The 27,802-nt window shown below is 35.8% G+C and overlaps 1 protein-coding gene across 2 annotated transcripts in view; it reads right to left on the minus strand.

Annotated features, from left to right (window-relative positions):
* The window catches only part of LOC105035553 (uncharacterized), an 81,514-nt gene that overhangs the window by 2,349 nt on the left and 51,363 nt on the right, over window positions 1-27,802 (minus strand). The window contains exons 5-7 of one of the 2 annotated variants that reach the window (XM_010911145.4): window positions 23,181-23,246; window positions 3,222-3,328; window positions 2,850-2,915 (exon numbers count right to left, since the gene is read on the minus strand). In XM_010911145.4, the coding sequence (XP_010909447.1) occupies window positions 2,850-2,915; window positions 3,222-3,328; window positions 23,181-23,246 (239 nt within the window). The remainder of the gene's footprint in view (window positions 1-2,849; window positions 2,916-3,221; window positions 3,329-23,180; window positions 23,247-27,802) is intronic. The other variant, XM_029261984.2, reaches the window with a different exon arrangement.

Below are 27,802 nucleotides of genomic sequence, written 5' to 3' on the forward strand. Positions count from 1 at the left end.
GCTATTGAGGAATGGGTTGATATTAAAAATCAGGCTCAGAAACCTGTTCATGTGCGTTGGACCATGCATGTGGGGGGATGAACAAGATAAGGGAACAACTAAGATGACAGCCAGGTTAACTAACAATTAACTGATTTGGGGGATTTGAACTCAAAAGATCTATAAACTTACCTTTGATACATGTTAACTAAGCACCTGAACCCAAAAAGCTTAAGCTGCAAGGGAAGTGTTGACAATGTATATCAGGCTTAATAGGGGGTTAGCATAGGGAGGGTGTAAAAATTGAAGTAGCTCTGCCCCTGCCAGTTTTTATGCCTACATTTTCGTATATGAAAAGGTTAACACATCACCAAGGCCACTCAATTACATGACTGCTGATATTTTAGTATATAATATAACTTGTTGTGATTGTGTAATTAATAAAATTTAGATCTATAAAAACTTCTAAATACAAAAAATTCTAATATTTTTCAGGAAAGACCACCAACCTTCTCTCTTTACAATTTCACCTTAACCACATATCTCACTGATTCACTCTTTTGATAACTTAAGAAGATAATCTGATGCATCAGTAGCTAAAATCTGTATATAGGAAACATGGAAGGTGCATTTGAACAAGGTAGATGCAAGACATGGCAATAAGAAGCTGAAGAAAGGAAGATGTGGTGAACCAAACAAATGGATTTGGAAGAGTAAGCCCATATTTTGAAAGTAATTTTTGGCACCATAGCCTCTATGATAGCATATTTAATTTAAGTAACTAAGCAGATGTTGACACATCATAAATAATAACTCTGGTATTCATTATGACAACTGCTTTATGGGCATCCATCAACTAGACTAAATATATACATATGTAATATGTAGGTATGTGCTTCTGTATGCATGTACTCGTATGTGCATGTATATACATATATATTACATAGCCACAATCCTACAATTGAATTTCAACCTACCAATGAAATATAAATGGCAACACATGTTAATCCTGACTGATAACTCTAAAATGTCAAGAAACAAATATTCCAAAACATTCTTAATCATATAACGGGCAGGAAATGAATAATTATTCAAGAAAATAAAGGCACAAGCCAAATTAATGTCTTGAAGAATCCAAATATCTAATATCGATCTATATTTGCTTTAAGATTTGTGCATCATTATTTTTAGTACAAATTCCCATTGATATGTATGCAGCATACATTTCAGCACCCCACACCTAGCAGTAATGCCCATTTTGGCATTGTTCAACCATACATAAGGAAACTTAAACAAAACCTTCTCTGAAAATACAGTGGGATGCCATCACTAGGGTTTGAACTTTGAACCATGCACCACTTGCAATCAGAAAGGGATGCCAACTAAATGAACAAGGGCTGGCAGGAAACGTAAAACCAAATTTTATTTTTGGTATTTAATGAGATTCTAAGTGTTGTATATCATGCTTAATTTTGTTGATTCTTGGCTAAGATGGATTACTATGTATTTTGCACTGACAAAATGATTGAGGACCTGTATGGACATGTGTCCAGTCCCCCATTGGGTGCATGTTTGGGAGGTCTTGGGCACTTATGTAGGGCCAAGGACACCAAATAACAACCTTCTAACTAGCCCATTTTGGGTGAGGTGAGGTCCTACATTGTTACAAAATGGTATCAAAGCTAAACCTGCCCTAGCGCATGTGGCTATATTAGATTGCAGCATGGGCCCCTTTTGGAACTGATCATAAGTCGATCATGGTGTTTGCAATTGGACTTTTTCCCTGGCAAACAGGGGAAGCATGTGAGGACCTGCACAAGCATATTTACTCCCACATCAATTGTGCGTTGGCAAGGTCTTTGATATTTAAGCAAACTAAAGGAGCCCAAACAATATCTTTTAACTAGCCCTTTCAGGTGAGGTCTCAAGTTTTTACAGATATGATCCTACAATATTCACCTCATAGAGGTCAGGAAGCAAAAGCATATCTCTTGCTCTATTGGTGATATGGTGTAGCATGCTGAGCCCATGGACAATACATCCTCGAATTTATTTAGCTTAGTAACTTATTATAAGTTGGAAGAAAAGCCTTCTTGTAAAAGAAGAAGAAGAGGAACCATAATCATCTTCTCTCATTAAAAATTTCCAGTTAGAAATATAAAAATATGAGTCAGAAGTTACCATAGGTTGATCTAAATATTCCAACACGAAAATAAGAAGCAAAGCCTTGAGAAAAATGAAAAGAACAAAGAGAATCATCCTTTCTCATTTAAAATTTTTTGTAGAAACACAAAATCAACACCCTACTAATATTAAATAGACTCCTTAAGCCGATATCTATCAAGTTATGGAAAAGATTCTTCTCATTTAGTGCTACAGTGATGTCTTTCTCCAAAGAAAATAGAATTTACATTATGTTGTTATAAGATTTACTTTAGTCTCCTGTATGTAGGCTGTAATTTAAGTGCTACACTTTTTGAGTTATTTATCCTTCACGAGCAGACAACCCAGAGACGGTGACCCAGTAAAAGGAAAATTACAACTCATGACAAACAATATAAAAGGTCAACCTGAACACATATTTCATTTGATTTAATAGAGTTTCATCCCTACTGTACAATTTTTCAAGTTCCATTAGTGAAAGATACATTTTCACCTGGGTGACAAGAAGTGCCTTGTTATGCATGAAGAAAGTGTCTGAGAGTTCATCAGCCGTATCAGTTGATAGGAATCTCAAGTAATTTTACAATATTTCTAGAATTTGGAAATGTGTATGCTGTTTTCCGGAACATTTTCTTACTAAAAATTGGATTTGCTTGCCATTAAGTTAAAAGGACCAGTTTAAATCAATACAAGCTTAGAAACAATACCTCTTTAATGCACTCAGGGCCGTCGAAGGATGGTTTACCGACTGCAGTGGTCACAGGGTACCAAACCTAAGCAAACAATGTTACAAGTACAAGAAATTAATAACATATGACTGAAATCAATAAATCTTGGGAATTTGGTATATGTAAACAAGAAACAATCAAAATGGCAACAAACAAAAAGTTTGAAGGAATACATTCATGGATTATGTATAACAGAAAAGATGAAGAAGATCATCGTTACGTCAATAAGTATATTACAGTTTAGTTCATATTTTTGTTCTCAGGTACGAAAGATTTTCCCTCAAAAGTCTTCAGAAAAAGTTCCCACAAGACAGTGCAGGCCAATGCCAGATATGGTATAAAAGAGTTTACCAGATCAGAATCTTCATATGGCCCAAGGATCGCTTCAAGCTTTGGTGTAGATTTTTCTAGCCAAACATCAATGGAGCTCTTATTTCGCAAGATCACAGGCATTCTATCTGCAGTTGGAATGCGCATTAAGAGTCATACAGCAATATATTAAGGCTATAACTTCCATAACTATAGTTTCCCAGAAATAAAAAGAAGAAAAGAGTTGATAATATGGCAAGATTAGTGGGAAGGTTGAATGGATATATTAGCCATTATACTCTATTACTACTTCATAGAAAAAAACAAGAAACATAAGTAAATATTAAATAATGCTAAATAACATTAAAAAAACAAAAAGCTTAAGCTAGAATTTTGTCAGCATTTCTTCTTTATCTCGAGATTCAGCTTTGTCATCAACATGGTAAAGACTTAGTTACCAGAACTGAGTGCAGGTGCAGGTGCAGGGAAGCAGGTATTTAAAAAAGCCTTTGTAAAGAAGCATTGAGCAAGTGAGTGCAGATTCAAGATTCTAGGAAGATTCTGAAGCTTGTATTGCCATAGGTAGAAGATTCTGGCTAATGAGATAAATAAATGGATTCTCAATTTTAAATTAGTATTAGAGAATACTCATGCATGCTATCAAGTAAGAAAACAAGTAAAACAATACAATTTGATCGGTACAACATAATCAATAATTCAATATATCAAATAATAGGATAAATTAACTATTATTCAGCAAATTGTTTTACACAGAGAAGTGAGCAGCAACAAAGCACAAACAGAACTCCCCTAAAAAACATAGATAACAAGAAAGTTAGATTGATTTGTTGGGCATGCTGAGGAGGAAGACAATTAGTGAATAGTATCACCAAGAGTATAGATTACAAAGTTGGACAAGGGTAACATGAAGACCAAGAAAATTTATGAGTTCAAACGAATAAAGTTCTACAAATTAGTTGAAACAATGACAAGTAAAATTGTAACTTTTACTTCAATATCTGCATCGACAAGGATCCAATTACAATTCAAGTACAAGTGATTCTAGACTAAGTTGGTTTTCAATATATTGGACCATCTCTAATGCTCAAAGTACCTAGTATTAAGGTTTGCGATACCGCTTGTGGACTACATACCCATAGGATATTATTGTATTGATAATTTGATACCATACTAGACCATACCAAAACACCAAAATAAAATATTATTGTATTTTTTATTTTCAACAATTTTAAGCTACCTTTATTTAGTTTTTTGAGATTTTTTTTGATGTTTAAATGCAATGTACTTTAATTTTTTATGCTACATGCCTAAAGAATGGCATAACAATGGTATATGTTAAATTAACAAAGTATAACATTGAAAACATAAAATGTAATATACTTTTATTTGGGCATGATTTCCCCATATTTTGTCACTTGTTGCCCATTTATGGGATGTAACAGGAAACAGAAAAGAAAAAAAGAGGCCCTTACCCAAATTGGACCTCCTGTTCGCTCTCCTACTCGCTCCCTCTCCTCTCTTTCTCCTCTCTTACCTTGAAACAAAGGGAGAAAAGCCCTTTCTCTCCGAATTACTGAGGCCCTAAACCGATATGGGACCCTAACCAGGCCGAACCACTTAAAACGCTGCTCTGATTTAGGCCAAATACCATATCGAGACCATGAACCCTCCGGTTTGTAGTTGCTACAATATGATACCAGCCGAACCAGGAGGTTCGGTTACAGTACCATAAATTATGCCTAATATGACACCAAATATATAAGATACTTTCCTTTAGACTGTTTAGTAGGAGCGCTTCAATTTGGAGTTCAGCGGATATGGCTACCCTTCATATATTCAGTGGATATGACTACCCTTCATATATTCCTTCAGGTAGTTGTGCCCATGAGCCTTGATATGACCACACAACTTCAGATATTATCTGTTTGTCCTATCTTACAGGGAGACACTATTCTCCATTTATGGTGATAATCATACCGTTGGAATGACCTATGCAATATAATGAGTACAAGCATGACCATGCACACCACCAGCAGTACATGATATTGGATCAGTACCAAGATTATATCAAGTGGATACGCAATGTGGACCTGATACTCAATAAGGACATCCATGAGCTTGCCAGGCACTCACACTGGCACTAAGGCAAGGAATTGCATTTGCATATCAACTTCTAAAGAATATGATATCATTGTTGAATGACATTATAAATGAATTTACTTGTTCAATAGAAAATTGATCAATGTTACTTCTAGACTTCTTTAATGGACATCTACCCACTACTCGTACTGTACAATGCCCAACTACACCCATTGTAGAATAATTCTAGGATTTTCAGTTGGCTAATTGCTTTTCCCACATAATATATTTTAGATTCCAAGTTATGTGATTTGCTTTGATAAATTTGCATGTTAATGACTTTAGAAGACAAACAACTATAACTTAAGTAGTTAACTTAATAGCCTCAACTAATTCTTTCAAAACATAGCATTAAGAAAATAAAACATAATGAAAAACAAAAACCATATAACAAAGGCCAAATAACATTGTACCAAGGGTGTGCCAACCATATCAATGCATATCACTAGGTTCACTCGTCAATACAATCTGCAGTATGTGTCTTGTATCAAGCCCCTCTTAATAGACCCCCTTACCATGCAGGGCATACATACCCAATCTTGAGACAAACATCTACATGAGCCCATTTCCCTCCAGTCTCCACTATTAATGTTGTTAGATGTATGTCCTAGAAGCCAATATGGCAGACATATTATATTTTTCTAGGATACAAATTTGTATCTAAAATATTGATTTTATCAATAAAATGGCAGTATTTTATTTTCCATTCAAGTGTGATGTGTCCTTGTATCGTTTAAAAGATTAATGCTTACGATACATTCTCAAAGAGTTGAGAATTAGAGGCATGTATAATAATTTTTAAATTACTCTCGATCATAGTATCATCATGAGGACGGTGATCCATTCGAATAGACCGGTGCATGGATCGCTTCCTTCGGAGTAGATGAGTCTCTAGTCTATAGTGTAGAGATACTAAGCAACAAGTACGGATAGTTGTTAGAGAACAACTAGTACTGAGCGTGACCATATGAGAGATCATGTGGATTTCTATTCAATCGTCAGTGATCATCTCGATGCTGTAGTTGTGTGAATGATTCTTTGACCTACGGTGCCACGACTGCTCACAGTGAGGCTGCTGAAGTTTGACTGCATAGAAACATGATCTCTTAGGCACTTAAGTCCTTGTAATGTATGTTGGCGACAGTTAATCCACTGTAAGAGCAGGATGCACATATAGATGGAATCTATCGACCTTCGTAGAAAATAGTCTTATGAGATTTGAGAGGCTAAGTCTTTAAGTCTGTGGCCACAGCAGTGCGATTGATATAAGAATTTTCATGAGAATCACTATTGGACTTGAACTAATTGAATCTATCATATGACTGATGTTGAGATTTGACGATTTATCCATGACATATCATCAAGTCGGGACTCACGATAGAAGGACTTAATCGTACGAAAACTATACCTAGAGATTCTTTATTCGGTTCTACTGGATTGCCACTACATACTACTAGGCGTCACTGGTGGATTGTGAGAACTCCCTAGGATTTTCTGGATTGATGATTTTTGTTGAGAGTGAAATTATTCCGATCTACTGAAAAGAGTTTCAATGGTACTATAATAGAGATCATGATATATCCCACTACCAGACAATTGAACCTATGAGGTCACACAACAAAGAGATTTGACCTGGATTGAACAATTGGACTTGTGAAGTCATAATTAAGTTGAGATTTAAAGAAATCCTATTGGATTTAGGAGAACCTTGCTAGCATATGATTAAACTCAATACCTCTTTAGACTTTGATTACTTATTTGATAAGAATTAATCCAAGTCAAATATCTGCATTGAACCTAATTGAATTGGATTCAATAAGCTCCGAATGTTGGGCGTCCAAATAGTTTGGATCAAGTCAAGGGGCCTAATCCCCTAACTCCTTGATGGTCTGGATTTAATCAAGGGACGTGCCACTTGATGAGATCAAGTTGAGGCGCGCCCATATGTTGGGGCAGCGTGAGAAGAAAAAAAGGAGACGGGGTACACACCCTCCTCTCTTTTGTGCGTGAAGAAACCCGAAGAGAGCGCCAAGAGTTGGCACCTCCTTATCTCTATGAGGCGTGGACAAAGGATGAGCATAAAGAGGAGTCCTAATACGATTAGGAGAGTCTTACCAATTTGATTTTGATTAGGACTTAAAAACTCTATTTAAGAGACCTTTCTCCAGATCTTTTAACTAAAATTTTCAGATCATCCAAGCCTCTTCCATAGCCTCCACACCCCCTTTCTCTCTCCCTTTTTCTAGTTCCCACGCCCAAGAAGGTTGGGCTCCCTCTTCCTATCTGATTTCTGCATCTTGGTTGCTTCAAGATCAAGAAGGGAAATCAGAAAAAAGGAAAAGAAGATCAAGGAGAGATCAAAGTTGATCAAAAATCCAGCTTAGTTCAGATTCACGAGAACATCCAACTTAAACAAGGAGGATTGCATCAAGAGGACCAATCCTAAATACCCGTAGAGGCTGGGTATTTGCATGGCTAAGATAGAACGTGTGATAATCCGGCCAATTGGGCCAAAACCAGCCCACAAAGCCCACCAGGAAAAGAAAAAAAAAAAAAAAAAAAACAGAGCAGGGAGGAAGACTCCCGATCGGAGTCTTCCTCTTCCCCGTCTCCGATCAAAAATCGGAGTCCTAGGGCCATTAAAAGACCCTAGGACGAGCTCTATAAGAACCCCCTCTTCTCCTCTAAGTGTAGATCTTCGGTCACCGACGATCGTCGGAGTTTTTCTCCGATTTTTCCGTTTGAAGCCGCGGCCCCTCGACCTGTGCTCGCCGCGATTTCTCGCCGGAAACCTCACCGAAATCGAAGGTAAGCCCCGGCCCTCCTTCCTCTCTTCTTTCCCCTCCTTCTCATGGCTTCGTGCACCCTCGCCGGCCGTCGGGTTCGTCGGAAAATCCACAAAGATCCAAGATCATGTTTTGCTCTGTTCGGCCGAGCCATCTCCCTCCCTTTTCCGGCCACCAGCGCCGCCGTCCATGGCGCCGCACCCCTAGGTTTGGACCCCCAACCCTCTACCTATCTTCTCCGAAGGTCATGGCCGCCGGTGATCGGCCAATGACCGGAGAAAATTCAAGGAAAGGGGCGGTCCCCTATTTTTCCATTTTTTTCTAATTTCCCACTGGCCGATCCTCGCCGCCGGCCATCTCCGGCTCCATCGCCGTCGGTCGCCGCTGCCGGACCACCGGTCGTGCCGCCACAGCCCGCCGGACCACGGCAACGTCCTTCTAGTCCTCCCCTGTTCCGGCCAAAGAAGGCTAGGGGGAAAAAAAAAGAAAAAGAAAAAGAAAAGGAAAAAGAAAAAGAAAAAGAAAAAGAAAAAAGAAAAAGAAAAGAAAAGAAAATACAAAATAGAAAAAAAAAAAATAAGAAAAGAGAAAAATTTCCTCTCCCCTCTTTCTCCCTCTTTCTCTCTCTTCTCTCTCCTTCTCTCTTCATTTTCTCTCTCTAGATTTTCTTCCTATTTTCTCTCTCTAGACCTTTTATCTCTTTTTATGGATTTCGTCTTTCTAGGGTCATTCTCTCTCTGATTGCATCACAGACCCTAGGGTAAACTTGAGATAAAAATATGATGATCTGAGACTGTTTCGAAATTCGTGCAGTAGACTAGATCCTGATCCGATCCTTCTTCGAAATTGATAATATCGATCATGGTTAATCCATATTAGTCATCCTGATATAACCTCTGATGATCTCAATCATGATTGTCATTTTTAAAGGATACGAAGATTCTCTCTCCACTTTCTCTCTCTACTTTCTCTCTCATGACCGACTTTCTCTCTCTAAAAAAGGTCTATGAATCCTGTATCGAGTCATGCCTTTATCTTTTAGAAGCTCATATTGACTCTAACAAGATGATCTGAAGTTGCTTTGATATCCGTGCTGTATGTCAACCTCATCTGATCGTATCAAAGATCTTTCAAATTTATTATTAAAGAACCCTATTGATTGATCTTGACTTTAATTCGATCTGTGCCTCACGATTTTTGATCAAGTCACTTGAATCTGACCCTCAGATCAGAGATCCTGAATTTGCCCTGGTATCTGGATGGTTCGACACATCCGGACAACAGTCCTCTTTCCTTATGATTTAATCTTGTTATATTTATGGAATAGAATTTGATAATGATTTGAATATTTTAAATAGGATTAGCTGATTCTTCTAACGAAGTCTAAAGATCTAAGATGAAAGAGGTAAGTAGTGTTTACTTTTACTGAATTTATCTGGTATATTATGAATTAAATAAATTTATGCATGCTTGTGATTGAAATTATTTATTGAAATAATTGTTGGAAATTATTTATGATTAAAGTTATTTGTTGAGCAATTATTATGATGATATATGATCTCAAAGAATGTTATAATTGATTTGATTCGAATATCAATTAATTTTATTATTCTTGAAAATAATATATGAATTGGAAGACAATATGAAATTGACAACCTGACTGTGTTGAGGACCCCGCCAATGGGGGCATATACGTTGGCAATTGATTGTCCTGAGGGTTTACGTCGCCAGTAAGACCAGCGACATGTCGCCAGATAGACCAGCGACAAAACCGCCAGTTAGACCAGCGGTTCCAAAGGACTTGGCTGCCAGATGATTCGCAGCCCACCGCAAGCAGATACGCGGTATTATGACCCTGCCACAGGGATAATGTGGTCATAGTCATGGTTGGTAAGAGAATTTAAGAAATTGATGAATTTAAGAAGAAAAGTATAATTAGAAATTATGATGAATTGATTTTTATATGATTGATAGTATGAATATGATTTCATGAAATTACATATTGATTTGTTATGCATAGTATTATTTGCCTGATTATTCAGTTAAAGGTATACACTGCTTACTGGGCTATTTAGCTCATGATAAGTTTTATGTTTTTCTTACAGATCCAGAAAATTAGCATGATGTGGGATTTCGGTTGGGAGAGCAATTAGAGATGGAGTTAACTCTTTGATTTAGGATTTTTCTCAGAATTGATTCAAGACCTTTAGTTTTATTTTTAGTATTGGCTTTGTCAGACAGTTACTTTCTTTTGAACACTTAGTTTTGATTTGTTATTTGAACCAAGGTTTGATTATTGAATAAAGAAAAATTTATTTAACTATTTATGAAGATATCATGATGAAATGCCTTGCATGCTTATGGAAAAAGTATTCTATAAGTATGCGGCGGTTGTCATGACCCTCGATTCACAATCTCGGGTCGGGGGCGTGACAATTAATATGGTATCAGAGCATAAGTGAATGAATTATGAAACATAGAATCAGATATAGAATGGGTGTAAGTGGATAGACACCAGGGACATTATAGTATAGATCTTTAATGATTGTAGTGGGAGAAATATCTAAAAATTTTTGATTAAACATTGAGATTATGTATAAAAGGATCACAATAGATTATAACATATAGAATTTGAAATATGATGGATGATCTATTGATCATGATATGATTAGTTAGATCTTGATCGAAAGTAATCACAAAAGGATTGATATAAAATTATATTGTGCATTATGGTTATTAATTTGATCATTGGTTATTCAAGTAAATCGTAAGTTCAAATTTGATGTGAGAATAATATTATGATATTACTTCTAGTTGAGAGATTGACTATTATTGGCAAGATAAAGATTTGATAATAAAATATTATTCCAGAATGGGCTAAGAAAAATCTTTTATGATGCTTGATTGGAATATTTATCGAAATTAAATTTGGTATGTGGATTATATATAAAGTGGCATATTAGGATGAATGCATATTTGGAGATATTGCAAAGAAGCCTATTTCTTATTGATGAAATTGATTATGAGGTTGTAGAATATTCATTGTATTGAAAGCTTTAACCATCATCCTTAGATCTAAATAATGGATCTTATTATGTCTCTTGGAGACTACATGATGTGTATGAAATTTCAATTTAAAAATTTCGTATCAAAGTTGATAAAGAGATTTTCTAATATTATTGTTGAGGTTGTTAATGAAAAATTGATATCTTCAGATTAAGATAAAAGATCTAATTTATATTTATTTCAGACTAAGGGATCCATATGAATTTTATAATTTAGAAATTTTGGATTTAGGAATTGATATGGAGTTTCTTTGCTTTTGTTAACGAGGTCCTTAATTGAATCTACTATTAAATGGAGATTTGATTTTTTTTGAAGCTTGTATGATTGTTATGAAAGGATATTTAATAGATATTGAAGATCCTGATGATAGAAATTTTAGAAAAAAAAAATATATTAATGATTTGAAATTCATATATATTCAGATTATGTCCAAATTTGGTGGAGCATCGAAGGATTTTTCTCGTTGATTTGACTTATAAAGATTTTTGGTTTGAAAATTTTCGAATTGAAGTGATATGAGAATTAAGATTTGATTCATATTGATTATAGTAAATCTATATGATGGTTTAAATATGATATTGGACTCAAGGGTTAATCAAGATTATTGTACATCAGTAAAAGTATGAATGAGAATCGAAAGTTAATCTTTGACTTCAATTGAAATTTAAAATTTTAGATCTTTTCTATTGATAAGATAAAGAAATAATTTGATCAAAATTTTTTTCGGTGAAGCTAAGAAATTTTGATTGTTAGATCAGAGTGCGCAGCGGAAGCATGGTAATCTGGACTACTTTGAGTAAGTCAAGAATGTTGATTCTTTGAGTCAAAGAATTATGATAAATGATATGGTTTGATACAAGAAATTTATTGATATTAGAAAGAATAATATTTTAAAATTTTGAATTATTTTAGATATCCTAATGTGATTTTTAAAAGTAGAGCTTCCATCTACTATGCTACAAAAATAATTAGCATCCTAATTCTAGGATGAGTGGATCTTTGATTTTAGATTTAGAATATTTAGAGATAAATTTTTTTTATCCTAGAATTAAATTTTATAATTCTCTAATTACTAGGAAGAACTTGAGATTGTTTATCGAATGATGATTTTGATCTTAGATTATTATACTCAAATATTTATCTCCAGGGTATAATAAAATTTGAAGTTAGAATTCTTTTGATCATTATTATTTCTCTGATTGAATGAAAAAGATTGAGGTTATCTATTGATATTGACGATTGCTCTACAAAAGATGGATTAGAGTTATTTATAATTTAATTTGATAATGAATTGATTAATTAAGAGTTGTTAATGTTTAGATAAAGAAATTTGATATACTTACTTAGAATAGAGACATTGATTTTGATTATAAGAAAAATATGGTTTTGATTTAGATCAATTTTTGAGTTATTGATCTTTATTATGGAATGACTTAATGATAAAATTTGCTTCAAGAATTAGAATATTTAAAGAGTTTGAGGGTTTGAGTAAGAAAATTTCGATGACTAGAAATAGTGATATTGATTCAATCAACAATGGTGATATTGATCTTTATGAAATAACTTAATAATGAAGTTGTATCGAGAATTAAAATATCAAAAGCTCGAGAATGAGATTGAAATGATAAATCTTCAACCTTTGAAAGTATGAATAAGAGAAAATATTTTTGAATTTTGATTGGTTAGGATGTCATCATATGATTCATAAGAAGTATGTTTTTCCTATTTTATGATGGGTTGAAATTAAGAGTGGTTAATATTTTCAAAAAAAAAAAAATGAATGATGATGATGAATGAAGTTCTTATGCAAGAATAGAGACATTGATCCTCTTCTATTCACAAGAGATAGATTTGATTTTAATTTGAGTCATGAGATATTGAACATTAATTTTTACAGGAAATGAGATCATAATTTTGAAATCTTGAAATATTGAAAATCTTTGAGATGTTGATCTTGATGAATAAGAAAATGAATGGTTCCGTATCATATTGATATTGATGTATTGACTTTTTTCTTATGAAATGATTTAAGAATGAATTTGTATTAAGAATTAGAATTTTGAAATATTTGAGGATGAGATTCAAGTAAGAAACTATGAAGACTCAAGCAAAAATATTCCCAGTTCTTCGAGACTATAGGTATGTAAATTTCGAGGACGAAATTTTTTTTAGGGGGGTAGAATGTGATAATCCGGCCCAATTGGGCCCAAAACCAGCCCACAAAGCCCACCAGGAAAAGAAAAAAAAAAAAAAAAAAAAACAGAGCAGGGAGGAAGACTCCCGATCGGAGTCTTCCTCTTCCCCGTCTCCGATCAAAAATCGGAGTCCTAGGGCCATTAAAAGACCCTAGGACGAGCTCTATAAGAACCCCCTCTTCTCCTCTAAGTGTAGATCCTTCGGTCACCGACGATCGTCGGAGTTTTTCTCCGATTTTTCCGTTTGAAGCCGCGGCCCCTCGACCTGTGCTCGCCGCGATTTCTCGCCGGAAACCTCACCGAAATCGAAGGTAAGCCCCGGCCCTCCTTCCTCTCTTCTTTCCCCTCCTTCTCATGGCTTCGTGCACCCTCGCCGGCCGTCGGGTTCGTCGAAAAATCCACAAAGATCCAAGATCATGTTTTGCTCTGTTCGGCCGAGCCATCTCCCTCCCTTTTCCGGCCACCAGCGCCGCCGTCCATGGCGCCGCACCCCTAGGTTTGGACCCCCAACCCTCTACCTATCTTCTCCGAAGGTCATGGCCGCCGGTGATCGGCCAATGACCGGAGAAAATTCAAGGAAAGGGGCGGTCCCCTGTTTTTCCATTTTTTTCTAATTTCCCACTGGCCGATCCTCGCCGCCGGCCATCTCCGGCTCCATCGCCGTCGGTCGCCGCTGCCGGACCACCGGTCGTGCCGCCACAGCCCGCCGGACCACGGGCAACGTCCTTCTAGTCCTCCCCTGTTCCGGCCAAAGAAGGCTAGGGGGGAAAAAAAAAGAAAAAGAAAAAGAAAAGGAAAAAGAAAAAGAAAAAGAAAAAGAAAAAGAAAAAGAAAAAGAAAAGAAAAGAAAATACAAAATAGAAAAAAAAAAAAATAAGAAAAGAGAAAAATTTCCTCTCTCCCCTCTTTCTCCCTCTTTCTCTCTCTTCTCTCTCCTTCTCTCTTCATTTTCTCTCTCTAGATTTTCTTCCTATTTTCTCTCTCTAGACCTTTTATCTCTTTTTATGGATTTCGTCTTTCTAGGGTCATTCTCTCTCTGATTGCATCACAGACCCTAGGGTAAACTTGAGATAAAAATATGATGATCTGAGACTGTTTCGAAATTCGTGCAGTAGACTAGATCCTGATCCGATCCTTCTTCGAAATTGATAATATCGATCATGGTTAATCCATATTAAGTCATCCTGATATAACCTCTGATGATCTCAATCATGATTTCATTTTTAAAGGATACGAAGATTCTCTCTCCACTTTCTCTCTCTACTTTCTCTCTCATGACCGACTTTCTCTCTCTAAAAAAGGTCTATGAATCCTGTATCGAGTCATGCCTTTATCTTTTAGAAGCTCATATTGACTCTAACAAGATGATCTGAAGTTGCTTTGATATCCGTGCTGTATGTCAACCTCATCTGATCGTATCAAAGATCTTTCAAATTTATTATTAAAGAACCCTATTGATTGATCTTGACTTTAATTCGATCTGTGCCTCACGATTTCTTGATCAAGTCACTTGAATCTGACCCTCAGATCAGAGATCCTGAATTTGCCCTGGTATCTGGATGGTTCGACACATCCGGACAACAGTCCTCTTTCCTTATGATTTAATCTTGTTATATTTATGGAATAGAATTTGATAATGATTTGAATATTTTAAATAGGATTAGCTGATTCTTCTAACGAAGTCTAAAGATCTAAGATGAAAGAGGTAAGTAGTGTTTACTTTTACTGAATTTATCTGGTATATTATGAATTAAATAAATTTATGCATGCTTGTGATTGAAATTATTTATTGAAATAATTGTTGGAAATTATTTATGATTAAAGTTATTTGTTGAGCAATTATTATGATGATATATGATCTCAAAGAATGTTATAATTGATTTGATTCGAATATCAATTAATTTTATTATTCTTGAAAATAATATATGAATTGGAAGACAATATGAAATTGACAACCTGACTGTGTTGAGGACCCCGCCAATGGGGGCATATACGTTGGCAATTGATTGTCCTGAGGGTTTACGTCGCCAGTAAGACCAGCGACATGTCGCCAGATAGACCAGCGACAAAACCGCCAGTTAGACCAACGGTTCCAAAGGACTTGGCTGCCAGATGATTCGCAGCCCACCGCAAGCAGATACGCGGTATTATGACCCTGCCACAGGGATAATGTGGTCATAGTCATGGTTGGTAAGAAGAATTTAAGAAATTGATGAATTTAAGAAGAAAAGTATAATTAGAAATTATGATGAATTGATTTTTATATGATTGATAGTATGAATATGATTTCATGAAATTACATATTGATTTGTTATGCATAGTATTATTTGCCTGATTATTCAGTTAAAGGTATACACTGCTTACTGGGCTATTTAGCTCATGATAAGTTTTATGTTTTTCTTACAGATCCAGAAAATTAGCATGATGTGGGATTTCGGTTGGGAGAGCAATTAGAGATGGAGTTAACTCTTTGATTTAGGATTTTTCTCAGAATTGATTCAAGACCTTTAGTTTTATTTTTAGTATTGGCTTTGTCAGACAGTTACTTTCTTTTGAACACTTAGTTTTGATTTGTTATTTGAACCAAGGTTTGATTATTGAATAAAGAAAAATTTATTTAACTATTTATGAAGATATCATGATGAAATGCCTTGCATGCTTATGGAAAAAGTATTCTATAAGTATGCGGCGGTTGTCATGACCCTCGATTCACAATCTCGGGTCGGGGGCGTGACAATTAATATGGTATCAGAGCATAAGTGAATGAATTATGAAACATAGAATCAGATATAGAATGGGTGTAAGTGGATAGACACCAGGGACATTATAGTATAGATCTTTAATGATTGTAGTGGGAGAAATATCTAAAAATTTTTGATTAAACATTGAGATTATGTATAAAAGGATCACAATAGATTATAACATATAGAATTTGAAATATGATGGATGATCTATTGATCATGATATGATTAGTTAGATCTTGATCGAAAGTAATCACAAAAGGATTGATATAAAATTATATTGTGCATTATGGTTATTAATTTGATCATTGGTTATTCAAGTAAATCGTAAGTTCAAATTTGATGTGAGAATAATATTATGATATTACTTCTAGTTGAGAGATTGACTATTATTGGCAAGATAAAGATTTGATAATAAAATATTATTCCAGAATGGGCTAAGAAAAATCTTTTATGATGCTTGATTGGAATATTTATCGAAATTAAATTTGGTATGTGGATTATATATAAAGTGGCATATTAGGATGAATGCATATTTGGAGATATTGCAAAGAAGCCTATTTCTTATTGATGAAATTGATTATGAGGTTGTAGAATATTCATTGTATTGAAAGCTTTAACCATCATCCTTAGATCTAAATAATGGATCTTATTATGTCTCTTGGAGACTACATGATGTGTATGAAATTTCAATTTAAAAATTTCGTATCAAAGTTGATAAAGAGATTTTCTAATATTATTGTTGAGGTTGTTAATGAAAAATTGATATCTTCAGATTAAGATAAAAGATCTAATTTATATTTATTTCAGACTAAGGGATCCATATGAATTTTATAATTTAGAAATTTTGGATTTAGGAATTGATATGGAGTTTCTTTGCTTTTGTTAACGAGGTCCTTAATTGAATCTACTATTAAATCGAGATTTGATTTTTTTTGAAGCTTGTATGATTGTTATGAAAGGATATTTAATAGATATTGAAGATCCTGATGATAGAAATTTTAGAAAAAAAAAATATATTAATGATTTGAAATTCATATATATTCAGATTATGTCCAAATTTGGTGGAGCATCGAAGGATTTTTCTCGTTGATTTGACTTATAAAGATTTTTGGTTTGAAAATTTTCGAATTGAAGTGATATGAGAATTAAGATTTGATTCATATTGATTATAGTAAATCTATATGATGGTTTAAATATGATATTGGACTCAAGGGTTAATCAAGATTATTGTACATCAGTAAAAGTATGAATGAGAATCGAAAGTTAATCTTTGACTTCAATTGAAATTTAAAATTTTAGATCTTTTCTATTGATAAGATAAAGAAATAATTTGATCAAAATTTTTTTCGGTGAAGCTAAGAAATTTTGATTGTTAGATCAGAGTGCGCAGCGGAAGCATGGTAATCTGGACTACTTTGAGTAAGTCAAGAATGTTGATTCTTTGAGTCAAAGAATTATGATAAATGATATGGTTTGATACAAGAAATTTATTGATATTAGAAAGAATAATATTTTAAAATTTTGAATTATTTTAGATATCCTAATGTGATTTTTAAAAGTAGAGCTTCCATCTACTATGCTACAAAAATAATTAGCATCCTAATTCTAGGATGAGTGGATCTTTGATTTTAGATTTAGAATATTTAGAGATAAATTTTTTTTATCCTAGAATTAAATTTTATAATTCTCTAATTACTAGGAAGAACTTGAGATTGTTTATCGAATGATGATTTTGATCTTAGATTATTATACTCAAATATTTATCTCCAGGGTATAATAAAATTTGAAGTTAGAATTCTTTTGATCATTATTATTTCTCTGATTGAATGAAAAAGATTGAGGTTATCTATTGATATTGACGATTGCTCTACAAAAGATGGATTAGAGTTATTTATAATTTAATTTGATAATGAATTGATTAATTAAGAGTTGTTAATGTTTAGATAAAGAAATTTGATATACTTACTTAGAATAGAGACATTGATTTTGATTATAAGAAAAATATGGTTTTGATTTAGATCAATTTTTGAGTTATTGATCTTTATTATGGAATGACTTAATGATAAAATTTGCTTCAAGAATTAGAATATTTAAAGAGTTTGAGGGTTTGAGTAAGAAAATTTCGATGACTAGAAATAGTGATATTGATTCAATCAACAATGGTGATATTGATCTTTATGAAATAACTTAATAATGAAGTTGTATCGAGAATTAAAATATCAAAAGCTCGAGAATGAGATTGAAATGATAAATCTTCAACCTTTGAAAGTATGAATAAGAGAAAATATTTTTGAATTTTGATTGGTTAGGATGTCATCATATGATTCATAAGAAGTATGTTTTTCCTATTTTATGATGGGTTGAAATTAAGAGTGGTTAATATTTTCAAAAAAAAAAAAATGAATGATGATGATGAATGAAGTTCTTATGCAAGAATAGAGACATTGATCTCTTCTATTCACAAGAGATAGATTTGATTTTAATTTGAGTCATGAGATATTGAACATTAATTTTTACAGGAAATGAGATCATAATTTTGAAATCTTGAAATATTGAAAATCTTTGAGATGTTGATCTTGATGAATAAGAAAATGAATGGTTCCGTATCATATTGATATTGATGTATTGACTTTTTTCTTATGAAATGATTTAAGAATGAATTTGTATTAAGAATTAGAATTTTGAAATATTTGAGGATGAGATTCAAGTAAGAAACTATGAAGACTCAAGCAAAAATATTCCCAGTTCTTCGAGACTATAGGTATGTAAATTTCGAGGACGAAATTTTTTTTAGGGGGGTAGAATGTGATAATCCGGCCCAATTGGGCCCAAAACCAGCCCACAAAGCCCACCAGGAAAAGAAAAAAAAAAAAAAAAAAAACAGAGCAGGGAGGAAGACTCCCGATCGGAGTCTTCCTCTTCCCCGTCTCCGATCAAAAATCGGAGTCCTAGGGCCATTAAAAGACCCTAGGACGAGCTCTATAAGAACCCCCTCTTCTCCTCTAAGTGTAGATCCTTCGGTCACCGACGATCGTCGGAGTTTTTCTCCGATTTTTCGTTTGAAGCCACGGCCCCTCGACCTGTGCTCGCCGCGATTTCTCGCCGGAAACCTCACCGAAATCGAAGGTAAGCCCCGGCCCTCCTTCCTCTCTTCTTTCCCCTCCTTCTCATGGCTTCGTGCACCCTCGCCGGCCGTCGGGTTCGTCGGAAAATCCACAAAGATCCAAGATCATGTTTTGCTCTGTTCGGCCGAGCCATCTCCCTCCCTTTTCCGGCCACCAGCGCCGCCGTCCATGGCGCCGCACCCCTAGGTTTGGACCCCCAACCCTCTACCTATCTTCTCCGAAGGTCATGGCCGCCGTGATCGGCCAATGACCGGAGAAAATTCAAGGAAAGGGGCGGTCCCCTGTTTTTCCATTTTTTTCTAATTTCCCACTGGCCGATCCTCGCCGCCGGCCATCTCCGGCTCCATCGCCGTCGGTCGCCGCTGCCGGACCACCGGTCGTGCCGCCACAGCCCGCCGGACCACGGGCAACGTCCTTCTAGTCCTCCCCTGTTCCGGCCAAAGAAGGCTAGGGGGAAAAAAAAAGAAAAAGAAAAAGAAAAGGAAAAAGAAAAAGAAAAAGAAAAAGAAAAAAGAAAAAGAAAAGAAAAGAAAATACAAAATAGAAAAAAAAAAATAAGAAAAGAGAAAAATTTCCTCTCTCCCCTCTTTCTCCCTCTTTCTCTCTCTTCTCTCTCCTTCTCTCTTCATTTTCTCTCTCTAGATTTTCTTCCTATTTTCTCTCTCTAACCTTTTATCTCTTTTTATGGATTTCGTCTTTCTAGGGTCATTCTCTCTCTGATTGCATCACAGACCCTAGGGTAAACTTGAGATAAAAATATGATGATCTGAGACTGTTTCGAAATTCGTGCAGTAGACTAGATCCTGATCCGATCCTTCTTCGAAATTGATAATATCGATCATGGTTAATCCATATTAAGTCATCCTGATATAACCTCTGATGATCTCAATCATGATTGTCATTTTTAAAGGATACGAAGATTCTCTCTCCACTTTCTCTCTCTACTTTCTCTCTCATGACCGACTTTCTCTCTCTAAAAAAGGTCTATGAATCCTGTATCGAGTCATGCCTTTATCTTTTAGAAGCTCATATTGACTCTAACAAGATGATCTGAAGTTGCTTTGATATCCGTGCTGTATGTCAACCTCATCTGATCGTATCAAAGATCTTTCAAATTTATTATTAAAGAACCCTATTGATTGATCTTGACTTTAATTCGATCTGTGCCTCACGATTTTTTGATCAAGTCACTTGAATCTGACCCTCAGATCAGAGATCCTGAATTTGCCCTGGTATCTGGATGGTTCGACACATCCGGACAACAGTCCTCTTTCCTTATGATTTAATCTTGTTATATTTATGGAATAGAATTTGATAATGATTTGAATATTTTAAATAGGATTAGCTGATTCTTCTAACGAAGTCTAAAGATCTAAGATGAAAGAGGTAAGTAGTGTTTACTTTTACTGAATTTATCTGGTATATTATGAATTAAATAAATTTATGCATGCTTGTGATTGAAATTATTTATTGAAATAATTGTTGGAAATTATTTATGATTAAAGTTATTTGTTGAGCAATTATTATGATGATATATGATCTCAAAGAATGTTATAATTGATTTGATTCGAATATCAATTAATTTTATTATTCTTGAAAATAATATATGAATTGGAAGACAATATGAAATTGACAACCTGACTGTGTTGAGGACCCCGCCAATGGGGGCATATACGTTGGCAATTGATTGTCCTGAGGGTTTACGTCGCCAGTAAGACCAGCGACATGTCGCCAGATAGACCAGCGACAAAACCGCCAGTTAGACCAACGGTTCCAAAGGACTTGGCTGCCAGATGATTCGCAGCCCACCGCAAGCAGATACGCGGTATTATGACCCTGCCACAGGGATAATGTGGTCATAGTCATGGTTGGTAAGAAGAATTTAAGAAATTGATGAATTTAAGAAGAAAAGTATAATTAGAAATTATGATGAATTGATTTTTATATGATTGATAGTATGAATATGATTTCATGAAATTACATATTGATTTGTTATGCATAGTATTATTTGCCTGATTATTCAGTTAAAGGTATACACTGCTTACTGGGCTATTTAGCTCATGATAAGTTTTATGTTTTTCTTACAGATCCAGAAAATTAGCATGATGTGGGATTTCGGTTGGGAAAGCAATTAGAGATGGAGTTAACTCTTTGATTTAGGATTTTTCTCAGAATTGATTCAAGACCTTTAGTTTTATTTTTAGTATTGGCTTTGTCAGACAGTTACTTTCTTTTGAACACTTAGTTTTGATTTGTTATTTGAACCAAGGTTTGATTATTGAATAAAGAAAAATTTATTTAACTATTTATGAAGATATCATGATGAAATGCCTTGCATGCTTATGGAAAAAGTATTCTATAAGTATGCGGCGGTTGTCATGACCCTCGATTCACAATCTCGGGTCGGGGGCGTGACAGAACGTGTTCATCTTCTAGATCCAGATTGGAGAAAAGAAAAAGCGAAACAGGTATGTGATCTGATCACATGATTTATTTTCAAAATAAAATCAGATTTTGCTAATTTCTGCACATGAACTAGATCCTTAGGTGCTTTGATATATGCATGTTCCAGATTAAAAGGTTTTAATCTATTATTCCGCTGCATTTTCAAAAGAGTTTTGAAATCTACATGCATGAGCATCCTATCAAAATCCAACAAATGCCATCAATTTTGGCTGTTGAACGTGCCCATTTATTATCAGCCCATCCAAGTAACTCTTTCCTAGAGCACCATTCTCTAACACCTACTTATCCCTCATAAATGATCAGGCTTCCATGAGACAAGGCAACATCTTTTCTCTTTTCTAAATCACCCTATTTAGACAACTTTTAGAAACTCCACAGCCACATAAACCACCATTCACTTTCTGTTTGCAAGTTGGCATGTGCATGTCCAACTAGAAGAAGCAGCTCCCTTTTCCAGTGAAGCTAGCTTATGAAACTTTCCTTGTCAAGTTTGTCTTTGTAAGTTGGTATCCCTTTCATAATATAGTGAAGCCTTCCCCTTTGACCCAAGTATGTAATTAATCTTCTATATTTGCTTCAAGATCTTGGGCTAGCAATGACACTATGTAACACCACTTGAGAAGAGGATCCTCTGTCTCACAGGATCCACCCTTCTTCCCAATCTATCCTCTCAAATTCATTCTTCATCCAAATATTGTTATTATCTGAGACTATTATGGGAAAGACCCAAGCATGCATGACATAAAAAAAGGGTCACAATAAAATTTGGCATCCCATTTTTCCAGCAAATTTTAAGTTTATTTGCAAGATCTAAATATGTCTTGACAATTGTTAGCATGATCACCATCATAAAATACCTGCATCCGCATTTATGTAGCAGTGATGCATTGTTTATATGGTGCATCAAAAGAAGTGAGTAGTACACCAAGATTTCTCTAAATTGCATGTTGCCCGCTAAAATGAGCATTGATAGCTTTATAAAGCTATGTTTGTCACACAAATATGATTTCCATACACAATATGTTCAAGAAGAGCACCTTGCATTTGGGGTTTGAAAGGCACAGAGAAGCCCAATCTGTACCCCATTTATAAAACAACAGTTGAGTTGTGTAGCAAATTCCAACATAACTTTGAAAGTGGTTTTAGGTATCCCATAATGCACATTCAAGGAATTTAACATAAAAGCAAGCAACAAAATTGCAACCCAAAGATCATCAAAAAGCAAGTTCTCTTTTTGAAGTTCCTTCATGATTGAAACAATTCCTTTTGCTTAACCATCATTATGCTTCTACAGTATCAGTTTCTTAATTTTCTGATTATTTGTTTCATCAACAGGAAGTTTTGTGAAGCTTGTACCTTACAGGCAACCTTACCGTCTCAGATTACACCTTGTTTTCATTAACTATTTTTTTGAATATTATTCTATTTCCAAGGAATTGAACATGATAACATAGCTAACCATGAAGCCACTGCAAGGCTGTTGAGGAACGAGTTGTCAAAATAGTGAAAGTGTGAAGAATCTCCCCTGTGACCAAGGACAAAGCAAACTTAGAGAAATTAAAAGCCATGAAACTAAAAAAAAAGGTCAAGAAGACATTCTAAATATATGAAATTCAAAGCAAAAAAATATTTGATAGAAAAAATATGAAAAATAGAAACAAACCACCTTATTTTGGTTTTCACTCATACATTTCTGCATGAAATTAACTAAACTAATTTGTTGAGGTTTCTAATACAAGAAAATCATATATATGGTATGACTTGCTTCGCTTATAGAGATGTTCCATTACCACTAGAAAATCATTTTTTTCTCAAATACATTTTGTAGGCTTTTAAGATATAGTGTGCACGTTTTATGGTATACCCTAATCCAGTATGAAAAGCAGTCTTTGTTTTATATAGAGTCCATTAGTCTTCGTTGTGGATGACGGTACAATGCAAAATATAGTTGCACATTCATGAAAACAACCAGACAATAATATAAAGTAAAACATGAAAACCTTACACTTTTGTTAGTTCTAACATAATTTCTGTCTTTATGTGTATGTGTACATTAAAGAACAAATGTTTATGGCATTATCCAGGTGCATTTTCTCATTCTTTTTATCATTTTATCAGTACATACATGAATGTTATAGTACATATGAATGCTGGAATGGGTTCTAGAAATGCACAGTTTATTGCTTAAGAGAGGCTTTATTCCTTCAAAAAATGCATCACTTCAACACTTATGAAGCCGTTTTTGTTCCATCAGATTATAAATCATATGAAAATAGTCCTTTAGAAAGGATTCTAAGCAAGATTTTACGTCCTGACGCGACAACGGGTGTCCCAACCGTTCCATCCCGTTCCTACAAGAAAACAAGATCGGGGAGGGCTCGAGACTCCAAAACCCATCCTTGCATGGAGAGAATAAGAAAGAGGAAAGAAGAAAATGAAGGAAAGATGAAGAAAAGGGAAAAATGAAAGGAAACAAGAAAAAAATGAAAAAAAGAAAGGAATGGAGAAGAAAAAGAAAGAAAAGGGAAAGGAAAGAATGAAAAGTAGAGAAAAAGAAAGAAAAGAAGGAAGAAAGAAAAAAAAGGAGAAAAAAGAAAGAAAGAAGAAGAGGAGAAAGATGGAGGATATCCATTGGGATGCATAATCAGGACTATTGTATGAAAACTAGACCCTATCTATCCTTTATATTTGAAAATTCTAATGTTTTATTTATTGAATTGAAACCTCTTATTCAAGCAATGAACCCTTGAACAACAAGTATTAGTTGCTTTTTAGTGTATGTTAACCAACAAGTACAACAGTAGGTGCATTAGTGAACCCTTGACCAAGGTTAGCTGTACCGGCATTAGGACCCATACTGATTGTTGAGAGGTATGGTACATACCGGTATTGTGTCATTCCAGTCCATTTTAAACCATTTTTTTTTATTTACAAATTTTGAACTAAGGTCAGCATATAGTTTGCCGGCTTCAATTCTATTGCGACAGAAATCCGTGTTAAGATCAGGTTGGCTGGAGCCCGATGGCGACTACAGGACTGCGACGGCTGGACGGTGGTGGCAGAACCTACAAGAAAAGCCTCCGATTGGAGTTGGCTCTAACGGAGATACTCCGATGCTCAAGTCAAATCTCTGACACAAATGAGAAAAAGTAAGCGTATAGGGAGAGAAGAGATTTCATCTCTTGGTGGTCCCCTGTGGGTCTTTATTTATAGGCAAAGGCTAAAGAGCCATGAGAGAGAAAGAGAATCAGATGGTTAGCCTTACTTTATCTGACAAAATTCACTTATTGTCTTCTACTTTATCGGGAGATATATTTGTTATCTCTTACCTAGTTGGGAATGCTGGCTCAAATGGTTAGCTTTAACTTATCAGATGAGATATATCCGTTATCTTCTTCCTTATCTGCTCTGTGGCCAGTTATCATGTTGTGATCATTTGGATTTGAAAAGAGACGCAGGATTTTCAGATTAGATCGGGCCCGACAAGGAGACCTCGGATTGACCGACAACATGGCTAACAAGGGTGTCTCTCTGATACTAGAAACTAGGATCGATGATCGAAATCGGGATCGACGACCGAAGTCAAGAGACTGATAGTACCACTTAAGGTGGTTCGGCCAAAAGGTGGGTTTGGCAAGGTCCGAATTTGTTTGGATCTTTCACTTGCCTCATGTCTTTGGTTAGTATGAAATCACCCCCAACATAAGCCCCCTACTCCTGAGTTCGAGCCAGAGTTGGTTCGAAAAAAAGGTGTATCAAGTCGAAGCTGCCGAAAACATGGGACGCATGCTTCTACTTTAGTTTGGTTACTAAGGTCTTCATAGGCTCTGCTTGCTGAAAAACGAGAGGTCTTCGATCTTCATCGGTTCTACTCGCTAAAAAGTGAGGGGCCTTCTGGGTCTTGCAGATTAGCTCTTATTTCTCGTGTAGCTGAAGTTGGTGGGCTAAAGATTCTTATAGGTTAGCCCTCCGAAGATCTTTTTAGGTTAGCCTTCGCTTCTCGATCAACCGAGATCTTCATCGGCTTCACTCGCTAAAAAGTAAGGAATCTTCAGGGGCCCTTATAGGTTATCCCCCACTTCCCGACTGTCAAGGTCTTCTGCCCATGTAGGTTGGTTCAGTATATACTAGGGTCCTATAGGTTAGCCCCCACTTTCCATACAACTAAGATCTTTATGAGTGCTGACTCGCTGAAAAGTGGACCTTCAGAGGCCTTTATAAGTTAGCCCCCGCTTTTTAGTCATTGAGGCCTTCATTGTCGATGCCTTGGATCGATGGGCTTCAAAGGTCTTTTCAAATTAGCCTTTGTTTCTCGCATAACTAAGATCTTCATGGACGTTGGTTCATTGAAAAGCAAGTGGCCTTCGGAGGTCTTTATAGATTAGCCCCTACTTCTTAGTCATCAAGATCTTCGGTCCGAAGGACTTATATTTGTATGCTCCGCTTGATGCTTTTTGGTTGTTGTTGTTGTGGCCTTCACCTATCGGAAAGGAGTGTCATTGGACTGTTGAGGACCTTGTTTATGCCTCTAGTCGGCCTTCACTGGTTGGCATCCTTAAATTAATTCACTTTGACTTCTGGAAGCTCGGCTTCGGGAGATTGACCTTTGGGAGTTTAACTTTAGGAACTCACTTTTGGAGGGTCAACCTTTGGAGGTCGATTTTTGGACAGACAACATCGGGAGCTCAATCTTCTCAGATCGATCTTGGGCTTCATCTTGGCATTGAGCTTCACTCCAACCTTAGTCCTTCATCCTAGCTGTTGGTCTTTTGCTTGATAGTCCGATCTTAGTTCGCTCGAACTTATCTTCTGATAACTTCGACCTTCTAGTGATATTGACCATTTGAGGCTGGCCTTCTGATGATCTAGGCCTTGGGCTGTCTATACCTCAGCTTGATCTTTACCTCATCTTTGGATTTGATATCCATCATGACCTTATTTAATTTTTATCCTTCACTTCAGATCGGCCTTGATCTTGACTTCGGATCGACCTAAAGCTTGACTTCAGATCAGCCTTGGGCTTGACCTCGGATCGGCCTTGATTTTGCCTTTAGATCTACTTTGATTTAGACTTTGGATCGGCTTTGATTTAGACTTCAGATTAATCTAGATCTGAGCTTCGGATTGGCCTTCATTTTGACTTCGGATTGGCTTGGATCTGGGCTTCAGATTGAGATTTGTTTTTTGCCTTGGCTTGGACATGATCTTTGGCTCAGGTGCTCAAGGTCCTATGGCCCTGTGAGGAAAGAAAATAAAATAGTGGATGGAAACTCGAAAGCCTCTTACCATAAGAATCTTGAGTCATGGGAGTCTTTCCCGCTCCAAGCCCGTTCTTCTGGAATATCTTTGAAGATGAGGAAACATGGATCCTTCATGATTTAGGGAGCAAAATTCGAAAGATTTCAATCATCTTAAGAGACATATTCTATTTAGATTTTAATCCATCATGATTTTTCTTGTTTGGATCCTGCCAAAAATTCACAAACATGGATGAGAAAGCATGAATCTATGATGACTAAGAGATTTCCATAATTTTATTCCTTATCTGGATATCGCGATATCCTTTCTTGTTTGGATCCTCCTCTCTTGCATGATCTCCTTCCTCATTTGAAGTCTTATTTGGAAGTCGCGACCTCCTTCCTCATTTGAAGTCTTATTTGGATGTCGCGATCTCCTTCCTCATTCGGATCAAATCGCAAGCCCCCCAACTTGGAACCTAATTAGGATAGTTTAGAGGGCGTTGATCGGTTCGAAGGCACTTGGATCTGATCGGTGTCGATCGATTTGGAGATGGCCGATCTAGATCTAGTTGGCATCTAAAGGACCCGAAGATAGTTGGATCTGATCGATTTGAGGGCGACCAGATCTGATCGGCATTAGCCGATTTATGGATGGTCGCATCATTCGGTTTGGAGGTGGACGGCCTGGACATCATCGACGTCTGACAGATTTGATCACCAGGAACTTGGTGGCGTTGGAGTGACGCGATGAAGTTCCTCTGACTAGATGCTTGCTCCTTCCCATAAACGGACCTGACCACTTTCTCTAACGTCAATCTATTGCGTCGAAAATCCATCTTAA

Source organism: Elaeis guineensis, chromosome 9 (assembly GCF_000442705.2).
Source record: "Elaeis guineensis isolate ETL-2024a chromosome 9, EG11, whole genome shotgun sequence".
NCBI lineage: Eukaryota > Viridiplantae > Streptophyta > Magnoliopsida > Arecales > Arecaceae > Elaeis > Elaeis guineensis.